The following is a 27,059-nucleotide window of genomic DNA, read 5'->3' as shown; positions in this document are numbered from 1 at the left end:
TGCAAAATGTATAAGATAATTCACCCCCAATTTTGTTAAATTGGTTCAGCTACAAAAGCACAAGAGTAATAATTGTTTTGTTTCGCAGGAAAGTGAATCAGAGCAGGCGAGTGCAGGTGGTTTCCAAGAAGCTCTAAAGAGAGAAAGAGAAGCCAGAGCTGCAGTGGAGATGGACTTGAAGCAAGAACAAGCTCAAACAACCAGTCTGCGACAGGAGATTCAGCACATGAAGGCACAAAGGGAGCAGGCAAAGAACTGCAAACTCCAGAGGTGTGATGAGGCTGGAGTCTCCCAGCAGCAGATGGACGGAGAAGAACTGATCCGTCTAACTCAGGAAAACCAACGTCTGGCTTCTGAGAACAAGAAGCTACAAGATGAACTTGAGGATGCTCTAGAGTTTGGTGAAGACACTATCATCGTCCTGAATCAGAAGACAGAAAGAAATCACAAACTAGCTTCTGAGAAGAAGAGGCTACAAGATAACCTTGAGGATGCTCTAGAGCTTGCTGAAGAGGCTATCATCTCCCTGCACCATAAGGACACAGATAAACTGGACCAGCTGACTCAGGAAAATCACCAACTGGCTTCTGAGAACAAGGAGCTACAAGATGAACTTCAGGATGCTCTACATGAGATAGTCCTTGCTCATCAGGCTGTCACCTCCCAGCAGAATAAGGACACAGAGAAACTGGACCGGCTGACTCAGGAAAATCACAAATTGGCTTCTGAGAACCAGAGGCTACAAGTTGGACTTGAGGATGCTCTAGAGCTTGCTGAAGAGGCTTCCATCTTCATGCAGCTGAAGGAAAACGACTCTGACCACCTGAGTCCAGAAAATCACCAACTGGCTTCTGAGAACAAGAGGCTACAAGGTGAACTTGAGGATGCTCTACATGAGAAAGACCTTGCTCATCAGGCTGCCATCTCCCAGCAGCATAAAGACACAGATGGACTTGACCAGCTGACTCTGGGAAATCTCCAACTGGATTCTGAGATCAAGAAGCTACGAAGTGAACTTCAGGATGCTCTACGTGACAAAGACCTTGCTCATCCGGCATCCTTCTCCGAGCAGCATAAGAAAACAGATAAAGTGATCCACCTGTGTCGGAAAATTCACAAATTGGCTTCTGAGAAGAAGAGGCTACAAGGTGAACTTCAGGATTCTCTACGCGAGAACGACATTGCTCATCAGACTGTCATCTCCCAGCACCATGAGGACACAGATAAACTGGACCAGCTGACTCTGGAAAATCACAAATTGGATTCTGAGATCAAGATGCTACAAGGTGAACTTGAGGATGCTCTACGTGAGAAAGACCTAGCTCATCAGGCTGTCATCTCCCAGCACCATGAGGACACAGATAAACTGGACCAGCTGACTCAGGCAAATCACCAACTGGCTTCTGAAAACAAGACGCTACAAAGTGAACTTGAGGATGCTCTATGTGAGAAAGACCTAGCTCATCAGGCTGTCATCTCCCAGCAGCATAAGGGAACAGATAAACTGGACCAGCTGACTCAGGCAAATCACCAGCTGGCTTCTGAGAACAAGAAGCTACAAGGTGAACTTACAGGAGCTACAGGATGCTCTAGGTGAGAGTCAGCTCACTCGAAGGTACAGCCAGAAAGACGGAGAAGCTCGCAGCAGACTCGAGAAAGAACTGAAGAAGGAGAAAGCCTTCATCTCTAAGAATCAAGCTACGATTACTAAGCTCCAATATATGGTCGATAAGTTCAAAGCACAACAGTCAGAGAGCAAGCAAGACAAGACAGGCCCAACTTGAAAATGCCCTAAAACAGGAAAAGATACAAAGGGCTGTCTTGGAGGAGCGAGGCAAACACACTGCCTCTGCCTTTGAAAAAGAAAGGAAGAGAGCTGCTCAAATTGGTTCTACTCTTGAAAAAGAAAGGGCCACAAGATGTACATGTCTTCCGCTTAAGGGAGTTATGATCAAGCAAGTAAAAACATTGGAGAAGCGGCAGAGTTTGGTTCCGAACCTCCTTGAAGCTACAAGAGCAGTCAAACCTTCAGCGCACATTACGACCATTAAATTGAGCTCAAGCCGAATGAGATGATACTTTTAACCCTTGTGTTGTTCCTGGGCCGGATTGACCCAGAGTGTGTGTGTGTGTGTGAGAGTGCGTGCGTGAGTGCGATCATCCGCAAGCCCTGGCCGGTCAGGGTTAGGGTGACCCAAGGATTGTCATTATCCAATTCTCCTGGGGTAATTGAGACCAATGGATTATCATTCTCGATTCTCCTGGGGGGTCATTTAGACCCCCAGAGAGGGCGCTGTGGTGCCATTTAGACCCACACCTGATTCCAATTGTAATCTAGGGGGGTACATTAGACCCACATAGAAGCCGGCGCGCCCGCGTTTCACCAGAGAACAGGTTCTCCAACAGCTAATCTCCCAGCAACCATCCTCTGAACCTGAAGAGGACGCGAAAGAGCCAGACCGAGAAGCAGACAGAAAAGCAGGCCGAGAAGAAGACAGAGAGGATGGCGACGAAGACGACGACAACGAAGACAACAACGGCGATGAAGACTACGACCCAGTGGGTGATGCTTCTGCAGATTCGTCATCCTTGGAAGAAGAAGAAGGACAAGACCACGGCGACACCACCACCACCGGACTCGTGGAAAGAGAGACCTTCCCGTCAAGAAATGGGGAAATAACATGGTCCTCGAGGGCGTACGGTCGAGAGGAGGGCCGCCGCCGCTCCTCCTCCTCCTCTGCTGCGGCTCAAAGCGGGGTCCCCCGGGGCCCCACGATCCACGTGACGTCCCGCACCGGTGACCTAGCCTCGACATTCCGCCTGTTCATCACACCGACGGTAGAGAACATCATCCTGGAGATGACGAATCGGGAGGGTCGTCGAAAATGCGGCGACGAATGGAAAGGGATGGACGAGACCGACCTGCGCCTACGTAGGGCTGCTGATCTTAGCAGGCGTGTACAGGTCCCGGGGCGAGGCCGCCGCCAGCCTGTGGCAGAAACAAACTGAAAATAAAATCAAAAACTGAAAACAAGTGACCGTGTCACTGTGTTGCCTCCTGACGACGTTTCGACCCTCTTGGGTCTTCTTCAGGTCTTATTAGGCACTTAAAAAAGCAAACTATTTCTATCTGAGCTGTGAGGTCCTTCCATTACAACGTTTAGAGCAAGAGTGAGTGAGGAGACTGAGGGCTCCTGTATTTATAGGCTGCCTCTCACAGACTCCTCCCCCTTGTCGATTCCACTGTGATCCTTTAATTCTATAACTGTGAATAAAAATAAACTTATTGATATATATTATCATTCATGATACCGTGTATCTATGGATATATTACATTTTATTGGACTTAAGTGATATATTTATTTATTTATATTCTATTTAAAATAAAATTGTGACTTGTGACTTTAAACGAATTTCGTATAGATAAACTGTGATTGTTTTAACTCACATATCAAATTACATGTTATTTATTTGAGTTGTCTACATCCATGTATTGTTTTTGTAATAAATCATGTTGTTATTACTACTTCGTGACGTCTACGAATTGTCTTTTTTTAAATAATTGAACTGTGACTTGTGATTTTAAGCGAATTTCGTATAGATAAACTGTGATTTTTGATTAGTGTAATTTGGAGAATATGTTGTACAGAATATCTGGACTTAGATAAACACTGTTGTTCTCAAGTTAGAAGGTTTTAGGTTTAGGTTTAGGCAAAGGTCCATAGTGGTTAGGATTAGGGCCAGGATCCATGGTTAGGTTTTAGGGAGAGAGAACGTGGGTTAGGTTTAGGCAATAGTAGAGGAGACTTAGGTTTAGGCATGGGTTAAAAATGGTTAGGGTTAGGGCAATAGGCCACGGCCAGTCTTATTTAGTCTAGTTCGGAGGTTAGGTTTAGGCAAAGGTCCATAGTGGTTAGGTTAAGGGCAAGAGTCTAAGGTTAGGTTTAGGAAGAGAGAGTGTGTGAGTTAGGTTTAGGCAATAATAGAGAGGTTTAGGTACGGGTAGAAAATGGTTAGGATTAGGGCCCTAGTCCACGGCCAGGATTCTAAACCCACTGTACACTCTATGAATTGGGTCTCCTGGGTGCTGAATATTATCTTCATTCTAATTAAATGCCCCGTGTTGTTTAGGAGTCATGAAATATTCACAAAATTGTTTAATTTATTTTAACATTCAGGCCAATTGGTTATTTCGTGTTTAGGAGGAAGATTCATCTTCTCTCCATTTTCTTTCGTTCTGTATCGGTCCAAGACAAATTGTATTGGAGGCCTGCTACTCTAAGTGATTGTGGTCCATGTAATATGAAGTGTTTGACTAGAGGAGTATTTGTGTTTATCTTGTGTCTCAAATTAAACCTGTGTTGTACCATTCTTGTGGCTATGGAATTTTTTGTTTCTCCTACATGTTGTTTTCCACATTTTTCACAGAATATTATGTACACGCAATTGGACGTCTGTGGTGTGAATTGCTGTGAAATCATGAAATTGATCTTGGTGTGTGTGTTTCTGATGAATTTAAGTTTACAAAACACTTGTAATAACATATTGTTTTTCTTGTGATGCATTGGTGTGAGTGTTGCCTTAACTAGCAGGTCTTTTACGTTTTTATTCCTCCTGTAAACCGAAATGACTTGGAATCTGTCCAGTAATCCTTGATCTTGTATCATTGTTTGAAAATTGTTCTTAAGTTTGTTGTTCATTACTCCACTCATAGTAGAGAATGTTGTAATAAGAGGAATAATTTCTTTATCTATTTGTGGTTTTTGTTCTTTATAGTTTTTTAAACAGTGTCTTAAAAATGATCTTGAATATCCCCTATTTCGTATAGCACTAATCAGTATTTTGACTGCTGCTGTGAAATCTGAATTGCGTGTACATATTCTGCGGAATCTCACCAGCTGTGACTTTATTAGTCCCCTGTAGGTGTGTCTGGGATGAAAGCTCGTTTTAAAGAGCAGTGCACATGTATCAGTGTCCTTAAAATAAACCTGGATGTCCAATTTATGTGATTGTGTGAATGTCGGTCCCTTGAATACCGTGGTGTCCAGAAAGTCCACAGACTGGTCATTTGAAGTGTACTTCAGAGTGATGGAAGCATCGTGTGTGTTCAATATATTAACAAATTCATCAAACTCCTCCTCAGAGTGGGTCCAAATCCCCCAAATGTCATCTAAATATCTAAAATAATGGAGTGGCTTTTTGGGGCATTTTGCCAGGGCTTTTTCTTTCCAATCTCCCATGAAAATATTGGCATAGGCGGGTGCAAATTTTTTGCCCATCGCCGTACCTTTGATTTGTAAATGAAATTGTCCATTAAACTCAAAATCATTTTTGGTGAGATTGATTTCCAATAATTGTAATAGCGCCTGATCCGGCCTTTTGATGTTAGGATATTTTTTTATTATGTTTTTCACAGCCAATAGTCCCGCTTTGGTATCAATATTGGTATATAAGCTGTCTATATCCATGGTGAAGAATAATGAATTTGGAGGGATTTGTAGGTTTTTAACAATGTCTGTAAAGTGATATGTCCTATGAGACAAATTGTGATTTGTGAATATGGGCTATACAAATAAAATTTGATTGAATTTGATTGATTGATATGTATCTTTAATATATGATGGGTGTTTTATTGACAATGGATTGAGATAATAATCGATAAATTCTGCTGTTTGGTACGTTTCACTTCCACAGTCAGATGCAATTGGCCTGCCTGGAGGCACTTCTAGTGGTACAGTCCATTTTTCTGGATCCTTATGAATTTTTGGGAGCATATAAAATCTCCTAACCCTCGGTTGGCTCTCCCCTTTTAAATATTGTTTTTGTCTATTTATATATTTATTCTTGTGTAAATCATTTAAAATGCTGTGAACGACAGGTATGGTTTTTAAATATATGGGTTCGTTAAGCTTTTTGTAATATCGTCACCCTCTTAAACTAATGGCCCAAGTCATTTTTTCAGGTTTTTCAGAAAACACAAAAATGTTTACCAAATATTGAATATATGATATTTATTAATAATTTCACTCCAAAAGGTTATGACAATAGATGACTATTGCCACACTAATAACAATGTCTGTCAATTATGTACAGTAAGAGGAATAAATGACTTAGGCACATTTTTTAACATGCCTTTGTGACTTAAGCAATTTTAAACCTTCAACTCTGTCAACAATAAAGCATAACTAACAAACTAACTAAACATAATGCTGAGGAGGCATGTGCATCTCCTCACTTCTCCCTCCAGCTCTTCTTTGCTGGGTTCTTGACTGATGCCTATTAATGTGGTAAATTGTCAAAGAGGTGATGACACTCAACGGGCATGATGTGTTTCATTGACTGGAGGTCCTGGAACTTTCTCTCCTTGATTGGCAGAGCACATGGAAACATTCTTATCCATGCTATCGGCTCATTTGGCACCTGTACCCTCTGTGGCAGTGCTTCCCACGCAGAGTCCTCCGAGAAGGACAGCTTGAAATGGACCTTGCCTTCACTGCTAAACTGAAGAGCCCGCAAGTGATGCACAGTCAGATCTCCAGCTTTTTTGCCTGGTCTGATGCTAATGAAGTAAGATCCATTCATTTTCAGGAACTCATCATGCTTGAGCACCTTCACATGGTAAGGTGATGGCCTGATTCTTGCAGTCTGGAGTATGATGACATAGTCTCTCGGGGTGAAGATATCCGTAACTATTTTGTGTTCAATAGTACTATGCATGCTGTCACCCTCCATTTGTGTGTGCCCTGCAACAAGGTATTTCTGTGTTATTAGTACCCCATATTTCCTTGCAAGCTCAGAGAATGCCTTCGCCACACATGCATTGCGGTTCTGATAACCGCAACCGTCGCTCCACACTATGATCTCCTTGAGTTCTGGATGGTCTTTGATCACACCTTCAAAATGGCGATATTGAAGTTCTGCAAATACCTCGCTATTCAGGTCGCCCTCCGATTCGTCCCAAATGTAGCAGTACCCTTCCTTTGATCTCAAGTCGAAGAGGGTAAAGTTATGGACCTGCAGTTTCGTTTTATAATACAGGCTGCTGGCTTGGGTTTTTGGACACAGCAGCACAGCTTGCAAGTCCATTGTCCAAACCGACTTCTCATTATTCGCAGAATCCTTGTCACAGGATTTCTCTTGCCTCGCTTCATCTTTCTGGGTGACATGTGCATCATATTCAGCCTTACTGATATTCCCATGCTTGAATGAAACACAAACATCACACTGATCTTTTCGCGGAATGAATACGGAATACTTCTCTTCATGGAACATATCTGTGAAATATCGTATTCCAACGGCCCTCACTCCAGCAGTTGCAGCTGCCTGTTGATATTCACAATGTAGTTGGGAGATGGTTGTGCCTGGTTGAAGGAACTTCTTGTCTTTGTAGGTCTCTGTGCTTCTGCAGTAGTGTGAATCAACAGTGGGCAGGTCCCTCAACCAGTCCTTAAGGAAATCCTTGACATCGGTTTCAAGCTTTGCATGATTGCCACTCTTAGGTCCAGATGTAGACGGCGGCGCTGCTGCTTGTTCGTCATGGTCGATGGTGACTTTGTTCAGCCAGTGTGTAATGGTTCTTTCAGGGAGACCAAGTGTAGAGGAAAAAAGTGCCTTGCACACTTTGAGACTTGTTCCATCTTGAAGCTTCAGTTGGTAGGACAATGATGAATTGCGTCGGGATCCCTCAGCAACTTTCTTTTGCTTTATTTTAACCTTGGTGGCCAAAGTAGTGACGTATAACCGACGTTCTTCCCAGGTGTTCATTGCCCAAATCTTCTGAAATATCCACTGCTGACTAAAATGCTGACTAAAAGACTAAATAACTATGCAAAATTTATAGCCTAGACTATATTATAGTAAACCTCATCACTTACCAATAGGGGACGAGCCCTGAATCATGGAAATAACTTCAGCGGCTAGGTAGATTTTCATTCTTCTTGATGCAGCTGCCATCTTGAAAAGTCACATTGTCACAAAGTCACATTGTCACATTGTCACATTGTCTTTTGACTTAGGCAAAATAAAACGGCCTAAGTCACACTCTTGACATAGGCCATTATACAACAGGGGTAGAATTGCATGATCTGTTCAACTCAGGATGGAGGCGATTTTACCAGAGGTGGCAAGCATCATGAGGAGATGATTTAGGCAAAAAAATCATTTTTGTCAAAAAATGACTTAGGCCATTAGTTTAAGAGGGTGACGATATGTAGTATTCTCTAATTGCCTATGTGCCTCCATAACATATTGATCCCATCCTAATATTACAACAACACTCCCCTTATCAGCGGGTTTAATAACAATGTTTTTATTATGACTTAGTTGTCTAATTGCTTTTACTTCGTCATATGATGGATTACTCTTTTCCTTGTGACTTTTAAAATGTGTTTTGAGAGTGTCATTATCTTTTTTAATTAAAAAATTAACTTGTGGTGGTACTTTGTCAGGTGGTGGCGTCCAAACCGAAGGGGCCATGAATGGCAGAAGCTCTTTATGTTGTGATCCTTGAAAATATGCCGCCAACTTTATCTTCCTATGATACTTTTGAATGTCTGTTTCCAGTTGTCTTTTCTGATCTTTGTGTGTATCAATCGTTGGGACAAAGGCCAAGCCCCTGTTTAAAAGATCCAATTGTGGCTTTGAAAGGCTGAAATTTGTTGCCAATACTAAAACATTCTGTGACGTAAGAGATGCTGAACTCCTAACCCCCTCCTTTAAAAGGCTTGTGGGGCCTTGAAGTTTAAAGTGGTCGCCCAGTGGACAAGCATTGTCTGTGCAGTTGTCTTGGTCCAGTGGATGTGGTCCCTTTCAGTAAAGAACAACTTGTCCTCAAGTTTGTTGATGTAAGGCATGTTTTTAAGGATGTGTGCATTGAGTGTCTGTAATGTGCTTTGCTCTGAACCAGTCAAAGCAGAAGAAAAATTGATCACTGGGACCGCAGTCAGCTTGGCTCTTTGTCCTCTGCAATTCAGACCAAATGACAGGACCACTTTTTCAACTACGGTGTGGCAGTTTGCCTTCGCCATTATGGCCTGAGCATGGCGGAAGTTGGCCCCCGGGTAGCTCTCAATCTGCAGGTCCGGGATTGAAAAGGCCGGTATCCTGGACAGATTGGAGTCCCCAAGGATGAGCCACGTTTTCCACACACTCAGCTCCCAGTCCATTAGTTTGCGGTCGGTGTTCATGTGTCTTGTGACCCTAAATGTCTTATGTTCGGGTGTAGGAGTCAGATCCAATAACAAGTCGTCTGGATCGACATCACTATGATCTGGCGAGGTATCATTGTGGGGAACTGGAAGTCGGTGAACCATGACCGAAAACCTGTCGGCCATTACAAGCAACTTGTTTGCAAGGCAATGAGCTCTGTGAAGGGGTCAGAGTTGGAGTTATGTCTGCCTCCATTTCACCATCAGCCTCAAGTGGTGAATCGTGCAACAGTGGTTGAGTCCTACGACGAGAACGTGGAGGTATAGAAGAGTCGTTGTCACTCGCCTCAATGTCTAATACTGGGCTATCCTCTGTAATAACACAGGCATTTTGTTTGTTCCCTGTACGTTTTGTCCTACGTTCTTTAGGGGACAGCTGGACAGCCGGCACAGCCGTGTCCACTGGCCAGTCTGTCTCTGTGTCAGTCATCGTCGTCACTGTGTCGTTTATGATGTTTCGTCTTGGGGCCTGTGCCACCACTTGTTCCGTCCGTCACGGTGTTTCTTGTGATGTGTGGTGTTGTGTGTTTTGTGTGTGTTGTGTTCGTGCAGACTGTATCACTCGTGGCGGTGCAGGCTGTTGTTCCGTCTCGGATACAGCCTGCCCGTTCTCATAAGTTGTAAGCAGCGCCTCTGCGTGATCTATCACCTCCTGTGTGATCCGGGGTAAATTTCTATGGGCCCATTTAGTGGCAACTTGAAAAGCTGTTCTCCAGTCAGAGGTCAGATCACCAGAGAGGTCTTTAATTAATGATTGTTATTTTGCTCTGATAAAAAAAATTAAATCCACATTTACTTTCTAATAAATAACGACAATCTCAAACATGACATAGTTTCCAAATCATACAGAGATAGAAAGTTTTTAAAGGTCTTGCAGAAAAACCAGCTGCCCCTCAACAACAGTACAAACAGCTTTGGTGAAACACCACAGAGACAGAAACTCTTCTGCATTTTTCATCAGACTGTATAATCCAAAATTTGTTCTGACTCTGGCTTTAACCAAAGAAACAAACATGGAAGGTCTCTGGAGAAGAGGAGCACCACTCCTCAGCTGGTTCTGCTTAAGCGACTAAAAAACCAACTCCCCCTTCCATTACCTCCTCCAGTCACTCTGATTCTTATCGTCACTGTGTGTTTCCTGAATCAACATCACATCTATTTTATTCAATTCCATTATTCGGAACAACGTGGCTCTTCGTACTTCATCTCTGGCTCCATTCAAGTTTAAAGGGCCAACATGGAATTCACACATGAGAGTGAAGTTTGAGAAGACCAGAGAAGAACCAAGTGATTAAAATCAGACATCATCATCAATGATCTGAGCTTTAACTTTAACAATCAGTTTATTTAATCTGTATATTTCCTGTTGTGTTAGAACATCGTCTCCATCAACATCACACTTTTTAGTCAGAGGCCCTCGATGACTCAATGAAAGAGTTCAGGTCTGAAAAATGATCTTCCTTCACGACTGTGAATCCTTTAGTTTTCTGTAGGAACGTTTTGTCTCTGCTGCTCCTCCTGAGTCAGACCTTCATCACTCTCTGACTCTGCTGAGGCTTTCACTCTTTTCACACCTTTTGTCACTTTCACTGCTTTAGCTCGGTTCTGAATGTTTTCTCTTCTGACAGTTTTAACAGATCTTCATCAGACACGTCTTCATCCTCCGTCTGATCCTCACACACTGACACTATGATTTTCACTTTTGTTGGACTTTGTTTTTAACTGTGTCTTTACCACCGAAGCATTCAGGGGGTTACTATCACCGGGAGCGCTGCTGGGCCGAACCCCCTCCCTCCTCCTCTCCGTACAGGATCGGATTAAATGTCCCTCTACACCGCAACCGAAACACTTCATAGTCTCCGTCGTCGCGAAAAACTACGCAGTTAAAGCTGTCGGTGTTGAAGTTAAAGGTGAGGTTTAACAGACACCATCTTTACCGGGGACATGATGTGTCCGTACCGGGACAGCTCTTTTGCCAACTGTGGTAGTGGGGCGTGGTCAGCGTCGGCTGCAGGAGGGAGGGAGTGGAGATGGGGTTCTGGGATCGGTGCCAGGGAGAGAGTCTGATTGTACACAGGTGTTCCAGTTCAACTAATGACTCTCTCCCCTTTATCAGCAGTAGCGCGCTGGGGCCCGGGGTTCCTCCAGGAACCAGCACACAGCAAACGAAGAGACGTGTCTGGTGTTGTATATTTGTATGTGTGATAATATTGGAAAATAAAGAGACTTAGAAGAAACCTACCTGATTCCCCCTTGTGTTCATGACAAGGAACCCACGGTGACGCAGATACGTGTTACACGAACACTTCCTTTTTAATGAACGAGGGAGCGTGAGAGGGACTAACTAGCGGGAGAACCGGAGTCCTGATTCCACCACGTCTCGCACTTTATCCGGACTATCCAGAAAAATCACTTTGGCTCCATTCATGCCGACTTGACGGCCTCCCGCCACCCGCCCGACCGCGTACCCTGCCTCCTCCACCGAGCGGCTCACTGCCGGCACCAGCTTGACTGTGTGACGGCGAGTGAGCTTCACAAACTGCTTCACCCACCTCCACCACCGGCATGCTGCCCCACCTCCAAGCCGGTAGCCCCACTACCGAACACCATCACACCCGAAACACCGATAGATTCACGTGTGAGATTCAGCGTGAGAAAAACAAATAAAGAAGTCGCTCACACCACAACCAGCTCACACTCACACACTCCACGGACAGAGAGAGAGCGAGAGAGAGAGAGACATAGAATATGTCCACTTCAAAGGAAGAAAGAAAGAAGTAAGATAGAAAATAGATGCTGTACGTCCCAATGGCCACTCATTGGAGGATCAATTTACTAGAAGTTATTATAGAGGAGAGTGAGGAGGACACTAGAGAGGAAGTTGATGAAATTTTTTTAACAAACGTTAGTTGATGTGTTAACAAGCCCAATAATTTATTTGTGTAATAAGCTTGAAATATCCACATCCCCTATTTCTCTTCTTGTCTCTCCCTTCATACAGGACAATGAAGGGGGATCAGCACCCTAAGAACCAATCTGAGGCTGTCACTGAGAGAATGACCTGCCAACCTTTTTGTAAAAAATAAAATGAAAATCTACTAATGGAGAGCTATGATGGAGGCTCAATTATCAAATGTAATTTACCTGCATTTGATTGATTTTGCCAATATTAGTGCATGAGAAGTGAGGCAGTATACCTCACGTCTAGTGAGTGGCCCAGTCCTTCGTATATTTTTCTGTATGTGGCCCTCGGGGAAAAAAGGTTTGGACACCCCTGCTCTAGAGCTTGCTGAAGAGGCTTCCATCTTCATGCAGCTGAAGGAAAACGACTCTGACCATCTGAGTCCAGAAAATCACCAACTGGCTTCTGAGAACAAGAGGCTACAAGGTGAACTAGAGGATGCTCTACATGAGAAAGACCTTGCTCATCAGGCTGCCATCTCCCAGCAGCATAAAGACACAGATAGACTTGACCAGCTGACTCTGGGAAATCTCCAACTGGATTCTGAGATCAAGAAGCTACGAAGTGAACTTCAGGATGCTCTACATGACAAAGACCTTGCTCATCCGGCGTCCTTCTCCAAGCATTATAAGGAAACAGATGAAGTGATCCGCCTGTGTCGGAAAATTCACCAACTGGCTTCTGAAAACAAGGAGCTACAAGATGAACTTGAGGATGCTCTACATGAGAAAGACCTTGCTCATCAGGCTGCCATCTCCCAGCAGAATAAGGACACAGATAAACTGGACCAGCTGACTCAGGAAAATCACAAATTGGCTTCTGAGATCAGGAGGCTACAAAGTGAACTTCAGGATGCTCTACGTGAGAAAGACCTAGCTCATCAGGCTGTCATCTCCCAGCACCATGAGGACACAGATAAACTGGACCAGCTGACTCAGGAAATTCACCAACTGGCTTCTGAGAACAAGAAGCTACAAGGTGAACTTGAGGATGCTCTAGGTGAGAGTCAGCTCACTCGAAGGTACAGCCAGAAAGACAGAGAAGCTCGCAGCAGACTCGAGAAAGAACTGAAGAAGGAGAAAGCCTTCGTCTCTAAGAATCAAGCTACGATTGCTAAGCTCCAATATATGGTCGATAAGTTCAAAGCACAACAGTCAGAGAGCAAGACAAGACAGGCCCAACTTGAAAATGCCCTAAAACAGGAAAAGATACAAAGGGCTGTCTTGGAGGAGCGAGGCAAACACACTGCCTCTGCCTTTGAAAAAGAAAGGAAGAGAGCTGCTCAAATTGGTTCTGCTCTTGAAAAAGAAAGGAAGAGAGCTGCTCAAATTGGTTCTACTCTTGAAAAAGAAAGGGCCACAAGATGTACATGTCTTCCGCTTAAGGGAGTTATGATCAAGCAAGTAAAAACATTGGAGAAGCAGCAGAGTTTGGTTCCGAACCTCCTTGAAGCTACAAGAGCAGTCAAACCTTCAGCGCACATTACGACCATTAAATTGAGCTCAAGCCGATTGAGATGATACTTTTAACCCTTGTGTTGTTCCTGGGTCGGATTGACCCAGAGTGTGTGTGTCTGTGTGCGTGTGATCATACGCAAGCCCTGGCCGGTCAGGGTTAGGGTTAGGGTGACCCAAGGATTGTCATTATCTTTCGATTCTCCTGGGGGGTCAATTAGACCCCCAGAGAGGGCGCTGTGGTGCTCTGTGGGGTCATGTAGACCCACACCTGATTCCAATTGTAATCTAGGGAGGAACATTAGACCCACATAGAAGCCGGCGCGCCATTCTGAGAAGAAGAGGCTACAAGATAACCTTGAGGATGCTCTAGACCTTGCTCATTGGGCTGTCATCTCCCAGCAGCAGATGGACGGAGAAGAACTGATCCGTCTAACTCAGGAAAACCAACGTCTGGCTTCTGAGAACAAGAAGCTACAAAATGAACTTGATGATGCTCTAGAGCTTGCTGAAGAGGCTGTCATCTCCCAGCACCATAAGGACACAGATAAACTGGACCAGCTGACTCAGGAAAACCAGAAATTGGCTTCTGAGAACAATAAACTCAAAGGTGATCTTGAGGATGCTCTACTTGAGAGTCAGCTCGCTCGAAAGGAAACAGCTATGGAAGGCTCAGGTCTGGAAAAAGAAAATGCCTGACCAGAAGTCAGAAGGTCCCAGCTCTAAACCTAACGACCTTTCTACCGTGATTCAGTTTTCCCCTTGTAATTAGATGTAATAAAAAAAATTAAAATAAACATTGATCTATGAACATGAAGTTCTTTATTTACATCTAATCATTGCTTGAATATGGTATGATCACATTTATATCAATGAATAATCTGAAATTCACAGAGAAAAATACAATTTTGCATAAACAATTAATTTATATTTAAAATCTTGAGTTTCACAGATTAATTCATTAATTTAGTTGTTTTTTTTAACAGATTAAAACTAAAACCAAATCTCCCATTCAAAGAACGGTTAGATGATAAAAGGCCACAAAATAACACTTGTATACACTTCTTCATTTTATAATTAATGATTGTTATTTTGCTCTGATAAAAAAAATTGAATCCACATTTACTTTCTAATAAATAACGACAATCTCAAACATGACATCGTTTTTAAAGGTCTTGCAGAAACACAGAGTTAAAAACCAGCTGCCCCTCAACAACAGTACAAACAGCTTTGGTGAAACACCACAGAGACAGAAACTCTTCGTCATCTTCATCAGACTGTATAATCCCAAAAAATTTCTGACTCTGGCTTTAACCAAAGAAACAAACATGGAAGGTCTCTGGAGAAGAGGAGCACCACTCCTCAGCTGGTTCTGCTTACGCGACTAAAAAACCAACTCCCCCTTCCATTACCTCCAGTCACTCTGATTCTTATCGTCACTGTGTGTTTCCTGAATCAACATCACATCTATTTTATTCAATTCCATTATTCGGAACAACGTGGCTCTTCGTACTTCATCTCTGGCTCCATTCAGGTTTAAAGGGCCAACATGGAATTCACACATGAGAGTGAAGGTTGAGAAGACCAGAGAAGAACCAAGTGATTAAAATCAGACATCATCATCAATGATCTGAGCTTTAACTTTAACAATCAGTTTATTTAATCTGTATATTTTTTCTGTCGGAACGTTTTGTCTCTGCTGCTCCTCCTGAGTCAGACCTTCATCACTCTCTGACTCTGCTGAGGCTTTCACTCTTTTCACACCTTTTGTCACTTTCAGTGCTTTAGCTTGGTTCTGAATGTTTTCTCTTCTGACAGTTTTAACAGATGTTCATCAGACACGTCTTCATCCTCCGTCTGATCCTCACACACTGACACACTATGATTTTCACTTTTTGTTGGACTTTGTTTTTAACTGTGTCTTTACCACCGAAGCATTCAGGGGGGGTTACTACCACCGGGAGCGCTGCTGGGCCGAACCCCCTCCCTCCTCCTCTCCGTACAGGATCGGATTAAATGTCCCTCTACACCGCAACCGAAACATTTCATAGTCTCCGTCGTCGCGAAAACTATATAGTTAAAGCTGTCGGTGTTGAAGTTAAAGGTGAGGTTTAACAGACACCATCTTTACCGGGGACATGATGTGTCCGTACCGGGAAAGCTCTTTTGCCAACACTTCCTTTTTAATGAACGAGGGAGCGTGAGAGGGACTAACTAGCGGGAGAACCGGAGTGAACACCTCGTGAATCACGAGCCCTGATTCCACCACGTCCCGCACTTTATCCGGACTATCCAGAAAAATCACTTTGGCTCCATTCATGCCGACTTGATGGCCTCCCGCCACCCGCCCGACCGCGTACCCTGCCTCCTCCACCGAGCGGCTCACTGCCGGCACCAGCTTGACTGTGTGACGGCGATAGATTCACGTGTGAGATTCAGCGTGAGAAAAACAAATAAAGAGAGAAAGAAAAAAAAGTTCAAGAAGTCGCTCACACCACAACCAGCTCACACTCACACACTCCACGGACAGAGAGAGAGCGAGAGAGAGAGAGATATAGAATATGTCCACTTCAAAGGAATCATAGAACTAAAGATCTTAAAGCATGATGTTGATCTATCTCCTATGATGTTGGTTGCCACTTGTCAATAAACCATATAAAAGAGGAAGAAGAAGTAAATCGATCTTTGAGTTAGTTTGTATCTCCATCTTGTTGAGATGACACTCATCTCAATTTGAAGTTGATCTGATGTAAGCCCTGGTACAAGTACCTCAAAGTAAAAATGTGGAATATGGCCAAAATGGCCACTAAATGCAAAATGGCGGGCTTCCTGTTTTTTGTTTGTCTGGTCATGATACACCTGTGTATCGATTTTTGTGAAGATCGGTCAATGTGAACGCGTTCCGGGGGGCATTTTCACCACTTTCTAATTATCTGCAAATTTTGGTATGAATTTGAGCATGTTAAAGCCCCCAAAAAGCCAATTCATTTGCCTGAAAAAAATTGTTTTTAAAAAACAATCCTTACAATTTCAATAGGGCCTCCCACTCTGTTCGGTGCTCGGGCCCTAATTAGTATAAAGTTAATAAACAATATATATATATATATATATTATATATATATACACTACCGTTCAAAAGTTTGGGGTCACCCATTCAATTTCGTGTTTTCCATGAAAACTCACACTTTTATTTATCAAATGAGTTGCAAAATGAATAGAAAATATAGTCAAGACATTGACAAGGTTAGAAATAATGATTTTTATTTGAAATATTAATTTTGTTCTTCAACCTTTGCTTTTGTCAAAGAATGCTCCATTTGCAGCAATTACAGCATTGCAGACCTTTGGCATTCTAGCTGTTAATTTGTTGAGGTAATCTGTAGAAATGTCACCCCACGCTTCCTGAAGCCCCTCCCACAAGTTGGATTGGCTTGATGGGCACTTCTTGCGTACCATACGGTCAAGCTGCTCCCACAACAGCTCAATGGGGTTGAGATCTGGTGACTGCGCTGGCCACTCCATTACAGACAGCATACCAGCTGCCTGCTTCTTCCCTAAATAGTTCTTGCATAATTTGGAGGTGTGCTTTGGGTCATTGTCCTGTTGTAGGAGGAAATTGGCTCCAATCAAGCGCTGTCCACAGGGTATGGCATGGCGTTGCAAAATGGAGGAGTGATAGCCTTCCTTATTTAAAATCCCTTTTACCTTGTACAAATCTCCCACTTTACCAGCACCAAAGCAGCCCCAGACCATCACATTACCTCCACCATGCTTGACAGATGGCGTCAGGCACTCTTCCAGCATCTTTTCACCTGTTCTGCGTCTCACAAATGTTCTTCGTGTGATCCAAACACCTCAAACTTTGATTCGTCTGTCCATAACACTTTTTCCCATTCTTCCTCTGTCCAATGTCTGTGTTATTTTGCCCATATCAATCTTTTCTTTTTATTGGCCAGTCTCAGATATGGCTTTTTCTTTGCCACTCTGCCTAGAAGGCCAGCATCCCGGAGTCGCCTCTTCACTGTAGACGTTGACACTGGTGTTTTGCGGGTACCATTTAAAGAAGCTGCCAGTTGAGGACCTGTGAGGCGTCTATTTCTCAAACTAGAGACTCTAATATACTTGTCTTCTTGCTGAGTTGTGCACCGGGGCCTCCCACTTCTCTTTCTACTCTGGTTAGAGCCCGTTTGTGCTGTTCTCTGAAGGGAGTAGTATACACCGTTGTAGGAAATTTTCAGTTTCTTCGCAATTTCTCGCATGGAATAGCCTTCATTTCTAAGAACAAGAATAGACTGGCGAGTTTCACATGAAAGTTCTCTTTTTCTGGCCATTTTGAGAGTATAATCGAACCCACAAATGTGATGCTCCAGATACTCAACTAGCTCAAAGGAAGGCCAGTTTTATAGCTTCTCTCACCAGCAAAACAGTTTTCAGCTGTGCTAACATAATTGCACAAGGGTTTTCAAGGGTTTTCTAATCATCCATTAGTCTTCTAAGGCGATTAGCAAACACAATGTACCATTAGGACACTGGAGTGATAGTTGCTGGAAATGGGCCTCTATACACCTATGTAGATATTTCATTAAAAACCAGACGTTTCCACCTAGAATAGTCATTTACCACATTAACAATGTATAGAGTGTATTTCTGATTAATTTAATGTTATCTTCATTGAAAAAAACAGTGCTTTTCTTTGAAAAACAAGGAAATTTCTAAGTGACCCCAAACTTTTGAACGGTAGTGTATATATATATGTATATAGTGTATCATCAAATCGGCGTACGTGTGTGTAGAGATACAGCTGTTTTAGATTTATGTTTATTATGGCCGACATTTATATTGATAAATAATTAATATCCACAAACTTTTTATAGAAGACAAAAAAAAAATCCATATATATATATATATATATATATGTATGTCAAACTGGTGGCGCATGCGTAGGTCTAAAACAGGGGCTATGGGATTCGCGCATGCGTACGATTGGGCTCTCTGGCTGTGCAGGTCGATGTGAGGCTTGGCATCGGCTGTACACAAAGGGAACAGGGTGTACTGTTTCTTTAAAGCCGTCACGACCGCAGCTCACCCCGTGGTAGGCTCCCGCTGCTTGTTATCTTCTGTCAACAAGATGGCTGTCGTTCCTGAGAGCAGAGTTCTAAGTTTTAGCGTGTTCAAATGGAGCTCTTACTCCTCTACATATTTACCCGAGTGAGTAATGCACACTGTAGCTGCCCCAGCTTATGCGTCAGGGTTTGTCAGTGTGTCTGCCATTTTCAACAGTGTACCAGTATTTTTTCTAGCCGGTCCGAGGGCCTAGCTCGTCTGACACGAGCAAGCTAGCGGTAGCTTTGTCAGTAGCATCATTGGCATTTGGTTTTGTTACTTAGCTACCCAACAGTCAAGTTGGTCGTGGTTCACTGTAGTGTTTTATGTGTCTATCTACAGTGTCAATTGAACAATTGCATATTTGTTAAGACAATATTTAGAGTGTTCTTTGAAACATAGTATGTATTATGTTGAAAATGTCGTACATGGGAGTTTTTCTTTTGCACTGTACACGGCTTCAGTTGCTATATTAATATAATTTAATATTTTCTTATCTCGTGAAATGCCTGTTTTAGATGATAAGCCGTCACTACTTAATACAGTAACCCATGCTACTTCAGACCATCAAGATGTTCAAACGGCGTGGTATTTACAAATTTGGCTCCGTATCCTACTATGTTCATAACAAACCTCCATGGTATCTGGCCTATAGAGCCTCATCATGTTAGTTGACCAAACAGCTCTTACCTGAAACTGCTGTTCTGCGTTTACAAATAAAATCAGCCATAGCTGTAGATAATTTGCCTGTTGCTGGTTCAGCACAAAGATACAGATTAGTAGTAATAATTAGCTAAAAACCCATTGCACTTGACAGAACAATATAGCCGGGGCAAGTAAAAGCCATCCCCTGTCTAAAGATAAGTACATGAACAGCATAAAAACACAGGTCAAACTTTCTTGTCATTTTTTTGTGTTTACAATTTTTTGTTTTACAATAAATAGCTGTTATTTATCGATACTGGGGATAGCATCGTTTTTAGATAATTATGGAGCTGGAAAAAAAGCTTTGAACAAGCAAAACGCTTTTGTCTGTTACCTATATTAAGGAAGATGTGGCCTTATCAGTATACCACATTTCATCAATATCTGTGAAGGTGCACCCCAAAGATTTGATGATTTGACATACACATAAACAGTAGTATGTCTATGGTCGTTTTAAGACATGTCTTGCAGAGGAACTCTGGAGAATTAGGCCCGGACTTTCTCCACAGTTTGCCTGACACACGCACAACGCAGTGGGAGGTACTCTGCAGATACATGTTCACAAAAGCAACAAATCCTCCACAGGATACAGGCGAGGGATGTTGCGTATTAATTCCGCTGCGAAGATCACGTGTTTTTGTTTCGAGCACATCGACACAGGTGTTGGCTCTTATCACCACAAACTCTCATGAAATCTTCATCGTTGTCTTGTGTGTGTGTGTTGCACTGCTTTTTCATCCTGAGATATTTGTTGCATGTTAGAGATGTCATCAACCCCTCCACTCGCTGTCTGAAAACACCATATGTGATTTGTCTCTTTTATGGTTTATACAGTACATACACAAACTCCTTCATTACTGTTTTGTTTTAGGAATATCTTGGTGGACAAACCTAACGATCAGTCTTCCAGGTGGTCTTCGGAGAGCAACTACCCTCCTCAGGTAGGTCCACTACTACCCAGATACTGTCTCATCTTAAAGCTTCATTATGTCTGATGGCGCTCCACATAGAACACACTTAAAAAGGACTCCTGTTTATGTACCAAGAGTTGTACAGTAAACAGTGTCTGATACCTGATAGGACAATTCTGGAGGGCATTCGCTTTAGGAGATGCATACTTTATGAACTGGATGCTCTGTACATAGAGTTTGATTGGAATTAACAAGACCAAATTCTGAAGTTCAGTGGGACTTCCAGGTTTCCGCTACCTTCATTTTGCAGCGGCAATGGACCACTGATGTTGATTGCGCTTCACATAGCTCTACAATAAATGACAAAATCAGGGATTTCTACAATGATATGGTACAGCAAGCAAGTGTGGAAAAGTAGCCAGACAGGGGGGTCCGAGGGCATTCCTCCCAGAGAAACAATTTAGCCATCAAAATCCAAATTTGGTGCCTCTAGTACATTCTAATGCCACTATTCCTTCATATACACTCTTACCAGTGTTATGTCCGGGCCACAGTGGCTGCGGTTGTGCCGCGGTTCTGCTGCATGTTGCGGTTGTCCATTGTTCACTCTGTCTGCGGTTCAGCTTTGGAGCTGCTACTGTCAGCACTATGTTTTTACATAGGGTTTGCCTTGAAAATGGCCATGTGAGTGTGAGCGAGAGGGAGAGACTACTGCCCATCACCTGAAGTTCTTTACTTTAACTTTTAATATAACTACAGCCTTTCTGAGGTTTCTGGTATGACTAATATATTTCCTTGTATAAAAGTAGTCCTATGTACTCAAATAAATACCAATATTATACAGTATGAAGCTGTGCATCTTCAGCTACTGCAAATATTTCACAATAAAGACCAAAGGTGCCCTGATTGATCGGCCACCGATTGGTATCGCCAATCTCTATAAATGCCGATCAGAGGAGCCACTCAGATGAGGCAAAACAAACCGCTGTCACTCATGAAGTGCAACTTTCAACAGAGATGAGTAGGAATTGAGGTATTTGATGACTATTTATTTTCCCCTGATGGTGGAAATAACTAACAAGTGAGGAATCTTGCTTCTCTTCATCTCTGTTGAGAGTTGCTCATGAGCAGTATGATATTCATTCCACAGGAAAGTTAAGCTAAAGTTAAGCAGGTGTTGCCCTGCCAATAATAAACAGTTAATTAATTCATGATACTTTCTTATTCCTTGATTTTATACAATTTTGCTAGTATTGAAGGGATAGTTCACTGAAAAATGAAAATTCACTCTGTCTATGGAGGGGTGGGGGGAGTGTTTGAGTCCACAAAACACTTTAGGAGTCTCAGAGGTAAACGACATTGCAGCCTGATATCCTCCCCCTGAGCCACACAAGCTCTCGCCCAAGGGTGACCCGCAAAGTTCGTGGTAGCATTGCTAGTTCCGGTAGCATTGCTAGTTCTTGTAGCATTGCTACTTCCGGTAGTGGACATTTAGGCTAATAACATGGTGTAAATGATGCCGTTTCGAGTCGAATTTGAATGTCCGGGCTTACGAACACTTCAATCCACAGGAGCAGTATGGAGGCATTTTGTGTTTTTTCTGTTTTTTTACTTTTGAAGAAGGGGTTCCCAGTTACTTAAATTTTATTGGATTTGGCTGCAACGCTGTTTACCCCTGAAACTTTTAATTGTTCGGTGAACTTTCCATTTTACAGGGGGGGAAAGGTAGAAACCTCAGAGAGAGCCATATATGAGGGATCCCTCTCCCAGGATGGACAGAAATGCAATAGATGACATGTGTAACAGAGAACATCAGAAAAAAAGGAGTTGAGGAGTTATTGTCAGTAATGGTAGAGTATCTGAGTAGGCATATTGTATATCAAGCAGTCTTGTTGTAATCATATCCATGATAAGCTGCAACTACGATCAGGATCCCCCATCACAATCAGATGCCAACACGAAACAGGATCCGCCAATAAGATCTCGATCAGCCAATCAGATGCCACCATAATCTACAATCCATCGTCATGATCATCGGCTGCCAGCTCGATCATGGTCCACCACTATCCACAATTAGATGCCAACACGATACAGGATCCGCCATTACGATCACGATCAGCCAGCATTTAACCGGAAGCCAGTGTAGTGAAGCTAATACTGGATAAATGTGGTCTCTTTTGTTTGTTCTTGTCAGGACACGTGCTGCAGCATTTTGGACAAGCTGCAGAGTCTTTAAAGACTAACTGCTGGAGCCTGATAATATGGAATTACAATAATCAAGTCTGGATGTAACAAAGGCGTGGACTAGTTTTTCTGCATCTTTTTGAGACGGGACATGTCTGATTTTTCAGATGTAAGTGAAAGAAGGCTGTCCTAGAAATTTGTTTTAAGTGAGAATCAAAGGACCAATTGGGATCAAAGATGACTCCCAAGTTCCTGACTGTTTCACTGGAAGCAAGGGCAATGTCATCTAGCGCAGCTATATCATTAGATAATGTCTCTCTAAGGTGTTTAGGGCCAAGTATTAGAACCTCTGTTTTATCTGAGTTTAATAAGAGAAAATTGCGGGTCATCCAGGTTTTTATGTCCCTGACACATGCTTGAGGTTTAGTTCATTGATTACACTGTTCTAGTTTTATGGACAAGTATAACTGGGTGTCATCCGCATAGCAGTGTGTCCCGATATTGTTTCCTAGTGGAATTATATATAATGGGAATAAAATTGGGCGAGCACAGAACCCTGAGGAACACCTTGGTTAACTTTGGTGCGCACAGATGACTCATCATTAATTTAAACTAGGTTAGGGCGGTTCCTTTAATGCCAATTAACTGTTCTGCTCACTGTAATATAATGTGATGATCAATAGTGTCGAATGCTGCACTAAGATCTAACAAGATGAGGACAGACACAAACCCATGCTCTTAAGCTATTAGAAGGTCATTAGTGACTTTTGCCAAGGCTGTTTCTATGATGAGCTCTAAACCCTGACTGAAAGTGGAGGTGGATATTGGTCTGTAGTTGGCTAAAACTTCCGGGTCCAGGGTGGGTTTTTTGAGGAAGGGTCTTATTACAGCGAGCTTAAAGGACTGTGGTACATATCCTGATGATAATGACAGATTTATCGTATTCAGTAAAGTACTAAATTAGGGGCAGAATTTCTTTAAGTAACTTTGTAGGAATGGGATCTAAAATGCAAGTTGTGGATTTAGACGATGAGATTATTGTGGTCAGCTGATCAAGGGTGATCAGAGAGAAGCTGTCTCAATAATTAGGATTCTCTGCTGTTCCTGAGATTTCTGTGCTTGATGATGTATTAGCATCGATTAAGGGCGGGAGATGGTAGATTTTATTTCTAATAGTTAGAATTGTATTGTTAAAGAAGTTCATAAAGACACTGGCTATAGTGCTGAAGAGAAACCTGGGGTTGTTTTGATTTTCTTTTATTAATGTGGAGTAGTAGGCAGCTCTTGCTTACTGGAGGGCCTTCTTATATGCTTTAACACTATCTTTCCAGACTAGGAGATTTTCATCACAGTTGTTGGAGCGCCACTTCCTTTCTAGTTTTCTTGCTTGTTTTAATTCATGTGTTTTTAAAATTGTACCAGGGAGCTAATTTAATGAATTAATTCTTTTTTAGAGGCGCTATGGAGTCTAATGTTAATCGTAGTGAGTTTACAGCGCTATCGACAAGATGGTCAATCTCAGTGGAGCTAGGATTTTTCAAGAATTCATTGGTTATATCCACGGATGATACTGACTTAATTGTAATTATTTCCTAACATACAGTGTTAGTCATATCACACACATACCTGTCGGCTAGGGCCGTAACGATTCTCGAACCAAAACTGAAATTTTCGGTACACGATACGCTAAGACCGAGCCGCGACCAGTCTCCCTGCCCAATCCCACACACTGCCACAGGCAGCACCTGCTGCGTGTGTGTCCAATCACACTCAAATTCAATCACAACCCCGGGACCACATCTGGGTAATCTGAACCAACACACAGAAGTGACAAGTAGCATCAGAGCAATGAGTGTTGAGGTCGGAGAGGATCTTCTTTTTTACTTATCTCTAAAGTTTGAGTCAGGAGGAATCTGGTGGATTTATTCACTATGGAGTCCCCCACTGACTGACTATCGGCGGTACCATGAGTGTCCTGTACATATTATATATAGGAACGCTATTGTTATTGAAGCGACATAGACGTATCTCTTTCTGTTTGCGTTCCTATTCTAGATATTATTGTTTACGTAGTTTTATGTGAAGTCAAGTCCAACATGTTCTTGAGTGTTCTTTTCTTTACTGTTCCAAATGTTGGTGTTTTAATAAATCCCAGAACCCCCAATGTTTTTCTTACGAGTTTACGTACGTGCGCAGATTCTCCTGTCAAGTATGTTTTTATTTATCCCAAGGTTTTAGTAAGATGTGGCGTATGTACAAAATGGGGTCTAAAAGATCTAAGGGTGATTCGATCAGGATTTTTGGGGGCGATCTCTGATCGTTTGAATCAGTATCGGCAGATACCGATCAGGGGTCTATGGCCCTGTTTACGCCTGATACACATGCGTCTTGGGTGATCCAAGTGACCACTTATGATGGGATTCCCTGCTATATATGTAAATAAACATTACAGCACTAAGTCTTGCTCAGAACTTTGTCAGTAAATATCCATTATTACTGTCAAGTTGTTACTTTTTATTTTTCAACTCAGCGCCACATTAAACTCCTGTATCAGCTTGTGTCTGTGTCACATGTTTCACCTGTGCTGTCAGCAGCTGCAGGAGTGACGCTGTGTTGTAACTGAACTATATCAACAGGACACACACTTTTACTTCCTCTGACTGTGTGGAAATCTGATATTTTCACATCACAGATAGATGAAGAAAGGAAAAATGTGCGTCCTGTTTGCACCACGCAGCATCTGTCCTGCCGGGCTGTGACAGGCTCTCACCCGGGAGTCACAAACAGCGGATCGCAGTAGAGGAGGTTATACAACCCGATCAGACAGACCACTCGTGATAAGATGAAATGCGAAATGAAAAAGACAAAATGCGTTGCATTTTTACTGACTGCAACACTACTGAGCCAACACAGGGACAACTCGCACAATTGTTTTTTACACAAAGAAAGAAATAACTTCATGTATAACATTAGCCAAATTTACAAGAAGGCTCAAATAATTAAGAACACAAAGTTTATAAAGTTTCTCTTCACTCAACAACGCTCAAAAGTGCAAGATTTTGGAGGGAATCTGGTGATATTCTGGAACACAAACATCTGCTGCTTACACGAGACCACAAACGCGTCATTTGCATCACATAGAAGCAAATAGTGATCAGACAGCGTGTTTCATGTGTACTTACAACACGTCAGGTGTATACAATGATTATTTATTTATATAACTCTATTAACAACATTGTATAAAATCAAGGAATGAGAAAGTATCATTAATTCTGAAAACTGTTTATAATTGTCAGGGCAACAGCTGCTTTACTTAAGCTTAACTTTCCTGTGGAATTAATTAAATACTGCGCATGTGCAACCTTCAACAGAGTTGAGAAGAGAAGCAAGATGCCTTACTCGTTAGCTATTTCCACCATCAGCTCCGGGAAAAAATAGTGATCAAATAACTACCTAAATTAGAATACAAAAGTACTGAAAAAAATAACGAGTGATCCGTCTCAAGTCCTTCTCATCTCTGAGAGTTGCATTTCATGAGCGACAGCTGTTTATTTTGCCTCATCTGATCGTCTCCTCTGATCGACGATCAAACTAATTCGAGGGAATATCGGCCGATACCGATCGGTGGCTGATCAGTCGGAGCACCCTTAATACTAACCTAATACAATGCAAACCTAAAAGCTCATCTAAAGCATAACCATCCCATCGAGTGTACAGCTTTAGTTCTCTGATAATTTCTTTCATATCCAAGTAAAATTGGAATTGTACAATAAAATATCTTTAACTGAATCAATATTGAATCTAATTGAAAATCCAATTGAATCGAGACCTTGTGAATCAGAATTGAATTGATTTTGGGAAGTCAGGGATGATATCCAGCCCTGGTCAATAAATTATCAATTTATATGGGAACTGTAAAGAAAAGGTATAATATATGTATTATTGTGGTGCTGTAAGTATGTGCTGGTGCACCTAAATGAAAGAGGTAGGTGCACCAGTGCAGCCAATCTAAAAAGTTTGTCTGGAGCCTTGAAGGTGGTGGCCTTTCTCAGGAGGTTTTGGTTTTCAGGTGGGCTGTAGTTCTCCGTCAATACCCAACACATGTTTTCTTTTATCTTTGCGGTCAGTATAGTGTCACTGGTGTGTCACAGTGTAGTGTCTAGTGATACAAGTTTGTCTTTAAGTCTGCTGATAGAAGTTTGACTTTAAAAAGTTCTAACACAGGCTTTGCTGAGAACACAGTGAGGTATTTTTCACCTGAAAGAATGTTTGTGAAATTCGCCACTGGCTTCATTGCTGCATTAATTCAACACAGAAAGTTCCTGCCAGGTTGGGAAGAGGTGACCATGTTTTCTGTCTTCAATCAGGACACGTCTTTTGGCTGGGAGTTGCTCCAGCACCCTCACTATCATATTTCGCTTGCTGCCACATCTTGTGGTGACACCCAGTGGGAAAGATGACTTTTTTTTTCATTAGTTAACATTATATATGAAATACTACTTTTTGAATTTCTATAATTTATTACTAATCACTG

General features: G+C 42.4%; 1 protein-coding gene across 2 annotated transcripts in view; it reads left to right on the top strand.

The window, feature by feature from the left end:
• Nucleotides 1-18,675: 18,675 nt before the first annotated feature.
• Nucleotides 18,676-27,059, top strand: part of mkln1 (muskelin 1, intracellular mediator containing kelch motifs) — a 35,504-nt gene continuing 27,120 nt past the window's right edge. Inside the window, exons 1-2 of one of the 2 annotated variants that reach the window (XM_035147393.2) lie at nt 18,676-18,830; nt 20,302-20,371. In XM_035147393.2, coding sequence (XP_035003284.1) covers nt 18,751-18,830; nt 20,302-20,371 — 150 coding nt within the window. In that variant the 5' untranslated portion in view covers nt 18,676-18,750. The remainder of the gene's footprint in view (nt 18,831-20,301; nt 20,372-27,059) is intronic. The other variant, XM_035147394.2, reaches the window with a different exon arrangement.

Source organism: Hippoglossus stenolepis, chromosome 22 (genome assembly GCF_022539355.2).
Source record: "Hippoglossus stenolepis isolate QCI-W04-F060 chromosome 22, HSTE1.2, whole genome shotgun sequence".
NCBI classification, from domain to species: domain Eukaryota; kingdom Metazoa; phylum Chordata; class Actinopteri; order Pleuronectiformes; family Pleuronectidae; genus Hippoglossus; species Hippoglossus stenolepis.
Note: the sequence above shows the minus strand (reverse complement) of the source record. Positions and strands in the feature narration are given on the sequence as shown.